This window comes from Acinonyx jubatus, chromosome C1 (genome assembly GCF_027475565.1).
Source record: "Acinonyx jubatus isolate Ajub_Pintada_27869175 chromosome C1, VMU_Ajub_asm_v1.0, whole genome shotgun sequence".
Taxonomy (NCBI): Eukaryota; Metazoa; Chordata; class Mammalia; order Carnivora; family Felidae; genus Acinonyx; species Acinonyx jubatus.
Window position 1 is genome coordinate 104,113,522 of NC_069381.1, and position 9,592 is coordinate 104,123,113.

Genomic DNA, 9,592 nt, shown 5'->3' on the forward strand with positions numbered 1-9,592 from the left:
TTCATACCCAGCAGACAGTGGTGAGGCAGTAAGGAGATAACCACTGTACACATTCCTGTACAAAAAGAGGAGCGAAGGAGGCACAGAGGAGTCACTGGTGCATAGCTAAGTCCAAAATCCAGCGATTGTTGGAGTTTCTTTTATCAAGTCTCAAAACATGGGGGTAATTCTCCATGGCTCTTGGCTCCACCATTTGGAGTCTTGGTTTTGCTTTCTGGGTCTTACCTTTTCACAAAAGGTAGAATGTGTTTGCAGCTGAGTAGTTTTGTCAGCTGCTCTCTTGGCAGTACAATTTTAGGGTCCAGTGGTCTCTTCATTTTGTACTGTTTCTGTCCCTTTCAGTCCAAGCTGGTAATGTTTCTGTTGTTATAATGCCCTCAAAGGTTTTGTGGACCTCCTATGAATCTCATTGGGATTCAGTCCTTCAGACAAAAGCCACACCCACAGATACTGACCGTCTTGATATAAGCCCTGTGCTTCGAGAGGATCTACAAGACATTAATCTTTTTGGATGGCCTTTTGCATGATTGAATAGTACTGTAATCAACAAACTTTGATTTTTCTGAGGTCTCAAAAAAATGTTTTACAGTCATACCATTGGCTTTGTCTTTAGGGCACATTTTCCTGGTAGTGCTCAGGTTATAAAACCTTGCTTGTTCACAAGCCGTTTCTTAACTTCAGCGTGGTTTGCTATCTGGAGGGGCTCAGAATTTTCAAAACCATTAAGTCCTGGCAAGTCCTCCTTTTATTTAATAGTCCTTCCCTTAATCTTTTTCTTCTCTTAAGTTTTATTCTAAGCATTATTAAGAAGGAATTGCATGGCACCTTCAGGACTTTGCTTAGAATTCTCCTTTGCTAGATCACCCAGTTCATTAGGTACATATTCTACTTTTCACATAACTGCATATGATATTGTTGCTAAACTTTGTTCCACTAAATTCCTTCACTTGCCAGTAAGATCTTTCTCACTCTCCTTTCAGCCCACACTGGCCACTCACCCATTCAAGTCTAAAATTCTACAGTATATTCGTGGCACTTTTAAACTTTCACTAAAACTCTCTTTAAAGCCCACTTCCCTCTTCCAAAGCTACTTCCACTTTTTAGATTTTTAGTTCAGCAGCACTTCATTTTCAAGTACAAAAAGCTGTATTATTGATTGTGTAATAAATTACCTCCAACTTGGCAGCTAAAAACTACAAACATTTATTATCTCAGATTTTATGTGGCTTAAATACTTCATTGTGACTTAGCTGGGTGCCTTTGGCTCAGAGTCTCTCAGGAGATTACATTCAAGCTGTTTGTAAGGGAAGTAGCCTCATCTGGAGGCTCGCCTGAGGAAGGATACATTTCCAAGCTCACTTATGTGGTTGTTGGCAAGATTCAGTTCCTTGCAGGCTGTTGGCCAGTGGTACTTCCTTAGTTCCTTGTCACATGCTTCTCTCCATGTGGCAGCTGGCTTCTCTCAGAGCAAACAGTGAGAGCATGAGCCAAAGAGGAAGCTAGGTAGGGTATTTGGTAACCTAATCTCAGAATTGATGTTTTCTCATCTGTCCACTAGAAGAGAATCACTAAATCCAGCCTACACTCAAAAGAAAATTTTACAATGGCATAAATATCAGGCAGCAGTGATCACTGAGTGCCTGCCACACCTGGGAATTGAGGACAGAAGGGGAGGATATTAGGAAATACTTTGTAGTACTCAAGATGATAAATAGTTAATTAAAATGGCATGCTTCTAAATCTGGTAGTTTCTTAACCTTTTCTTTCTGAATCCTGAATCGATCTTGAAGTGAAATATGGAGAAGCAGTATAAGATCTGACTTGAAAGGAGGGTCCTTTTTCTTTTTTACCTTCTAATACTTCTCTCTGCCTCCATTTTTTTTCTCCTGTTAGTTCAATCCTCTTGGAAAAGCCTGAAGTTGCAGAGTCAGAGTTCACCCATGTGAGTGTCTGGGATGTGGGGGAGGTAAATGCTTTGAAGGGTATAAAGATGATCACTGATGGAGTGGAACAAGGAGTTAATTGGCAAGGTTAGAGGGACTGGGTGCCCCCCTAAATCTTGCCTTTTTAAATTTTGTGGTTTGGGAACCTTGTACTTGCAAGCAGAGACTGAAATAGAAGAAGACTTCTTAACTCTTCTAATCAGGTTGAAATTAACTTGAATTCCATTCCTGGCTCCTCATCTCATACTCCACATCCTTAATTTTACACTCTTTCCCTTTCCAGTGAGCAAAAAAATTCAGAAGACTTAGAACAAGATTCTACCAGCTTCGTGATCCCAAGATGCCAGCCCTTGCCCCAGCAATGCTGAGTTTTCTTCTTCGTGGTCATCACAGAAGAAGCATATTGGAGTCTAGGGGGGGCTGTCTCTTTCCTGAAGAAGATCGTCTTCTCCCTCCCTTTCCTTACAAATGGGCCTTAGTGCCTCACACTAACTGTCCTCAGCGGACAGTTGAGGACAGCAGTGTCCTCCCCACTTCTGAGTTGAGTGGCATGAGTTTTCAACTGGCCAGCCTTGGCTTCCACAAATGAATTGTTTTCAAGCCCCCAATTCTTCCTGCTAGAAGCGGGGTTGCTGCACTTGGTGGTTTTCTTCCTCCTCATCTACCCTTCACCAGGAGCTGGACTCTTATTTCCTCAGGACAGACTGGCTGGCACCTTATCTCCACCTTAGCTCTTTCTCTGGAAGAAGACCCTGGTAACTTTTGTAAAGGTTTTGGGGGAGTAATGGTGTTAAACCAACTCCCAACTTCCTTTTTTTTTTTTTTCTTAAAAAAAAAGGAAAAGAAAGACTAGTGCACAGCACACAATTTCAAGCTACTTTCAGATCAAAACTCCAGAAGTGTTGGAGAGCTGCCTGTTCATGGGGTTCCCTCAGAAGAGCCCCCTGGTGTTTGAGAAATGGAAGTGTGGAACTGCTTTGCCAAGAGCAGCACCTCTTTAACTCCACCTCTCTTGATGAATTTCTTAAGCCTGAAGGAATGGAGAGAGTGGGACATGGGGTAATCTTTACCCCTTTGGTTGAAACAGAAGGGCAGTCATGGGGCTGGAAGATCAGAGCCCTTCCTAGGCAGGACCCGACTCACTGCGGGGCCATCACGATTATTACTGTTCTGCAATTTGAAATATATTCTGCTTGTTTTTCTAAATACGAAGACTTAATCAAATGAATTTGGATCCTTCTCGAAAGGTTTCTTCCTTGCCCTTCCCACCTTTTCTGACAAAGTTCTGCTGTTCGTGGAGTTCAAGTGGAAAGGGGACACCTGTGTCCATTTAACAGGCAGTCTAGCTATGAGGCTAGAGGATATTCTCTTAGACTCACGGGGAGCCAGCAGATTCTTGCGTAGGTGAGGTCATTGCTGTGCCACATGCCCTGCCCCTTCTCATACAGAGAACTCGGAAATGGGAGCTTTGTAATCCCTCTGTTCCCATCTCCAAGAGTTGTGGTTCCCCATCTGATCCTCCTACTCCTGCCAGGGGAAGAAGGAGGCCTGGCATCTCAGGCAGATTGTTGAAGACTCTCCTGTCCATCCCACCCGACCTTGATAGTAGGGTAGCCCATCCCCCAAGTAACTGTCTATATTAGACACCCCCAGCCAGTTTCTGGCTGCCTGTCTTTGCTGCCATGTTCTTTTTTACAAGAAGGAAAGAAACAATTCTTGCTATTTTTTTCATAATTTACTATTTATGATGTATTTAAGTGTTTTATTCAGGACAGAGTTCTGTAGGGGGTGGGAGGGAATATTTGAGGGAGGCTGGGTCTTAGGGAAGGGAACGGGGAATCAACATTTTTATGAAGTGTCATTATTTGCCTCTACTTTGTATTGTTCAGAAATCGCAAATGCAATATAAAAGTGATAAATCCTTGGTTTTAATGTATTAAACTTTCATCAGTTATTTAGACCTCTTGTTTCTTCCTAATTCTTTTTCATAACACCGTACGCTCCATCTCCTGCCCCTGTTCAGGCTCCATGTTCTTTGTGTTTCTCTGAGCGAATACTGTGTCTTCCCCAGGTTCCTTCAGTCTGGTGCAGGCTGGTGCTGGCTTCATTCCTTACCTTCCAGCCACCCCTCCACCATAACAACTTCAATTTGACAGGGAAAAGCGGTGAGTGAAGAAGGGAATTACCGTAGGTCTGTTGCCTAGAAGGCAACCCATTTTAACTGATGGATCTTGGGATCCAGCACTGAAAATCTTCCTCAAGTTTAGGAGGAAAGGAGAGGGACACAGCAAGATTGAGACAAGTTGGTCTTCAGATTCCCTCTTTCCTTCCCCCAACCTGGCCCTAAGGCATCACTTAGAAGAGCATAGAGAAAGCATCCCTCAGTTCTGTTTTCCTCTTCTGTGAGGTTGAGCTTAGTTAGGCTCTTTTACTGTGATGGGAAACTAGGCCAAAGAGGGGGTGTTCATTCTAAGGCTTGTAGGTGGGGGGCTTTGGAGAGAAGCAAGTTAATACTATTCTTTCCACAGCACTATTCCTTACCTTGTTAAGATCATTCTACAAATATATAAGCGGCAGGTAGCAAGCAATGCACTGGGCAGTGGAGGTCAAAAGAAGTAATTGACCTTCAAGAGTGTATAGTGTACATACATGTGTGTACACAAAAACAACATGTTAGATGGGATACAGTTAAGGATTTCAGTTGTCTGGAGAATGGTACGGAATATGTAAGAAGAAAATTAGAGGTCACTGTGGACCAGAAGTGTTGAAGAAAGTTGTACTTGAGCCCAAGGTCCTAGAGGTGTCTCTCCAAAACAGAATAAGGAAGAGAGCACAGCAGAAGCAATAGTGGAGGAGACTTGAATGAGAATCTTGGTGTAGGTGGAGGACACACAGGAAACCCTGACTGCTAGACTGAGGAATTTTTTATTTCATTTTATTGTTTAAAAAATTTTTTTTAATTTTTTTTTTTAACGTTTATTTTCTTTTTGAGACAGAGAGAGACAGAGTATGAACAGGGGAGGGGCAGAGAGAGAGGGAGACACAGAATCTGAAACAGGCTCCAGGCTCTGAGCTGTCAGCACAGAGCCCGACGTGGGGCTCAAACTCACGGACCGTGAGATCATGACCTGAGCCGAAGCCAGACGCTTAACTGAGCGAGCCACCCAGGCGCCCCTGTTTGTAAAATTTTTAATGTTTGTTTATTTTTGAGAGAATGTGATCGGGGGAAGGGGCAGAGAGACAGAGACAGAGAGTCTGTCAGCTGAGCTGTCAGCAGAGCCCGACACAGGGCTTAAACTCATGGACCGCGAGATCCTGACCTGAGCCGAAGCTAGACGATTAACCGACTGAGCCACCTGGGTGCCCCGAAATTTTTTATTTTAAATTACTATGGGCAGTGAGGAACTGTAGAATGTTTTTTGCCTGTAGGACACGATCAAAATAATTCCAAGACTAATCTGTTGACAAAGTTCTCTCAAAGTATCGGATAGGAGAAGCAGACTGATTAGACTATAATAATTCAGGAGTGAGGTGGTGATAAAAAAGCAAACTATGATAGAACAAGTAATTGGAGTAAAAGGAACTGGGGATTCTCAGTTTTGAATGTAAGCCATAGGCTCAGCCTTCCTTTAGACTGGATAAGGAGAAAACTTCTTCCCTAATAGGACTTGAATCTGAACATGTTTTAGGCATAAGTGGTCTTTCTGCCACTCTTACCTGTTATGCTGAATAGGTGCAGTAGACACCCTCTGATGGTCAGAGGGCCCCTCTAATGAGCAGCAGCTGCTACTTCCACATAAAAGTTTAGGAAAGTAAGAGACCATGGTTTAACGTTTTTCTTTTCAGCATGTCGATCTCAGCTATTCTGAAAGTTATTCACTAGAATTGGGGTCTCATCCCTTCTTGCCATAGATTCCAGATTAAACTGTGTATTCTTTAGTTTTTCTTCCTCTTTTCTTAAATATTTTATTTTGAAGTAATCACTACACCTAACGTGGGGGCTCGAACTTACAACCCTGAGATCCAGAGTAGAGTCGCAAGCCAACTGGGCCAGCCAGGTGCTCCTCTTTAGTTTTTCAAGGACACAAAAAGGTCAATATCATTTGAAAAATTACTTTCTAGAAGTTCATTATACAGCATCTTTTTCCAATTAATTCTCTCACTTAATGGAAATTTCCAACCAAAAGAGTAGTGAACCACCATGTATGCATTGTCCAGCTTTCAATAATTATCAACAGAAATAAGGCCAATCTATCTCACCTATTACTTTCTTTTTTTAGTTTTTTTAATGTTTTATTTATTTTTGACAGCATGAGTGGGGGAGGGGCAGAGAGAGAGGGAGACACAGAATCCGAAGCAGGCTCCAGGCTCTGAGCTGTCAGCACAGAGCCCGATGTGGGGCTCGAACTCACAGACCGCGAGATCATGACCTGAGCCGAAGTCGGACGTTCAACCGACTGAGCCACCCAGGTGCCCCTCACTTAATTACTTTCTAGTCCATCCCCACTTTCTTTCTGCACCTCCAGAGGATTAAGTTAAAATAAATCCCAGACACCGTATTCTTCCATCCACAAATACTTCAACATTTAACTGAGATAGGGACCCTTTTTAAAAATATATATAGGGGTAGGGTCGCCTGGATGACTCAGTCAGTTAAGTGTCCGACTTCAGCTCAGGTCAAGATCTCATGGTTTGTGGGTTTGAGCCCCACGTCGGGTTCTGTGCTGACAGCTCAGAGCCTGGAGACTGCTTCGGATTCTGTGTCTCCCTCTCTCTCTCTGCCCCTTCCCTGCTTGCACTCTGTCTCTCTCTGTCTTTCAAAAATAAGTAAATGTTTAAAAAAATTTTTAAATAAAAAAATAAACATATATGGGGTAAAAAAATTATATATATATATAGAGAGAGAGAGAGGCACCTAGGTGGCTCAGTAGGTTGACTAAGTCTGACTCTTGGTCTTGGCTCAGTTCTTGGTCTCGCGGTTCATGAGTTCTAGCCCCACATTGATCGGGCTCTGTGCCATCAGCACAGACTGGGATTGTCTCTCCTCTCTGCCCCTCCCCTGCTTGTGCTTGCTCTCTCAAAATAAACACAAACTTTAATATATATATAACTATATTATCATGCCTTAAAATTTTCTTAATAACAAATCTCCAGCCAGTGGTCAGAGTTAGCTAACTGTCTTACAGATGAATTTTTGTTAATAGTTTTTTTGACCCTAATCTCTCTTGAACTCCCTCTAAGGTTTTGCCCCCACCACCCAACCAAAACTTTTAATAAGGTCACTGGTGACCATCTGGCTAAATCTGTCCGTCCTCTGACATGGCAGCAGCATCTGACAGCTTCTTATTCCCTCCTCTTGGCTTCTGGGATACTACTTTCACAGGTTGTAGCATGGTGCTACACTGCTACATCTCTTTTTTTGTGCCTGCCTCTCTAGCCTCTAAATGTTGAAGTGCCCCAAAACTCAATAATAGGACCCCTTCTTTCAGTCTACATTCATTCCCTAAGTAATTTTTTAAGTCCTCACAGTAGCCTAAAGACCTGTATAATTTGTTCAAACCCCATATCACCTCATGATCTAAAGACTATCTCAATATCGGCTAAAAGCTCCCAAATTTCTGTCTCCAGCCTAGACCTTTCCTTTGAACTGCAAATTCCTATATCCACCCGTTTACTTGACATCTAGATCCAGGTGTCTAATAGGCATCTTAAACCTAACCATGACCAAAGCTGAATTTCTGGTTCTTGTCCCTCCTAACCCATCTTCAGAAATAGTGATGGGGCATCTGACTGGCTTGGTAGAGCCTGCCACTCTTGATCTCAGGGTTGTGAGATCAAGCCCCACGTTGCACATGGAGACTACTTTAAAAAAAAAAAAATTGATTAAAAGAAATAATGACTCCATGCTTCTAGTTGTCTAGAATCAACTGGTGTCTTCCTTAACACTCCCTTCCCTTAAAACCTCCATCAGATCCATTGGCAAATTCTGTCAGTTTTGTATTTTATGAAATACTTGAAACCCAACCATGTATCACCATTTCACCCTTGTTACCACCCTAGAATAAGCCATCGTCATATTATCTGATCACTGAAGTGGTCTCCTAAACCGGTTTATCTCCTGCTCTTTTCCCCAAGGTCATTTCTCTGTAGCAGCCAAAGTGATACTGTTAAAACACAAGTCAAATCCTGTCAATCGTCTGTTGAAAACTGCAACGGCTCCTTAACTCACTCAGAATCCTTAAAATGATCTATGAGACTGTACACCAACCTCTATACTTTACTACATTTGCTTCTCTGGTCTTCTTCTCCTTCCCTCTGTCCCTCTACTCCCACCCTAGTAGACTCCAAGTTCTGAAGTACATTCTTGCCTCAGGTCATTTTCACTTGTTCTTTTCCCCAGGTATCCTTTAGGTGTCTATAATATAAGGCTTCCCTAATATCCTATTTATATAAAATAGAAACCACATCCACCCGGGTTTAATTTTCTCTGAAGTGATCACCATTATTTGAAAACAAATTTATATATTTATTTATATTTTTAATGTAATGCAATATATTTCACATAGAAATATATAATTTTAATATATAAAATAATATATAAATATAAAAGTATATATATTAAATTATATAAATACATAATATTTATATTTTATTTATTCATTTATTTGCTTGCTTCCTCACTGGCTTACTGTCTGCCTTCCCCCATAAAATGTAAGCTCTGTGAGGGCAGGATTTTGTTTTGTTCCCCTCCAAGAGCCCAGAATAGTGCCTGAGCCACAGGTAAATGAGTGGATTGTTTTGTTCTTTTTTTCATTATAGAGCTCTCGTTTTACCAAAATGTGATGCTATCAGATTTTGTCTTTTGTGCACATTGTTGCAACTCTCATTTCTCTTAACAGCTTCTGACATAATGCTAACAGGACATCTCTGTTCAAAGAGAGTATTGGTTCTTGATTCTCTAGGTTGAATTAAGTCAATCTATTTCTCACTCTCATTTTTTTTAAGTTTATTTATTTATTTTGAGAGAGAGAGCAAGAGGGGGAGTGGGGGGGGGGGGACACAGAGAGAGAAGGAGTGAGAGAGAGGATCCCAAGGGGACTCCGAGCTGTCAGCGTGGGGCCCAACTTGGGGCTTATCTCACCAACCATCAGATCATGACCTGAGCTGAAATCAAGAGTCAGACGTTTAACCAACTGAGCTACCCAGGCGCCCCTCACTATCTCATTTTTTGATGGTCATTATATTTTGTATTCTTTGCAATATCTCCATAGACTTTTAAAAGTGTAGTAACTAGGGGCGCCTGGGTGGCTCAGTCGGTTGGGCATCTGACTTTGGCTCAGGTTATGGTCTCAGGACTCGTGAGTTCAATCCCTGCGTCTGGCTCTGTACTTACTGACAGCTTAGAGCCTGGAGCCTGCTTCAGATTCTGTGTCTCCCTCTCTCTCTGCCCCTCCCCCCACTTGCCCTCTGTCTCTCTCTCAAAAATAAATAAACATTAAAAATTAAACAAAAAAGTGTAGTGACTAAAAACTGGTCACAACCTATTAAATGTCTGACTAATGCTGAGATGGTGACACTTCCCTGCACAGGTATCATGGATCATGTTTTCCCAGAACAGTGATGACATTCCAGAACATTCATTTCCTAGT

General features: G+C 42.1%; 1 protein-coding gene across 9 annotated transcripts in view; it reads left to right on the forward strand.

Moving 5' to 3' along the window:
• Nucleotides 1–3,903, forward strand: part of PIP5K1A (phosphatidylinositol-4-phosphate 5-kinase type 1 alpha) — a 39,407-nt gene extending 35,504 nt beyond the window's left edge. For 5 of the 9 annotated variants that reach the window (XR_003418981.2, XR_008295242.1, XR_003418982.2 and 2 more), the window contains 2 exons: nucleotides 1,894–1,942; nucleotides 2,227–2,312. Coding sequence is in view for 4 of the 9 variants with exons in the window: in XM_053214785.1 (XP_053070760.1) it covers nucleotides 1,894–1,942; nucleotides 2,227–2,311 (134 nt within the window). In the remaining 5 variants the exon portion in view is untranslated. Of the gene's footprint in view, nucleotides 1–1,893; nucleotides 1,943–2,226 lie in introns of all 9 variants that reach the window. The other 4 variants (XM_027056204.2, XM_027056206.2, XM_053214785.1 and 1 more) reach the window with 3 other exon arrangements.
• Nucleotides 3,904–9,592: the final 5,689 nt, after the last annotated feature.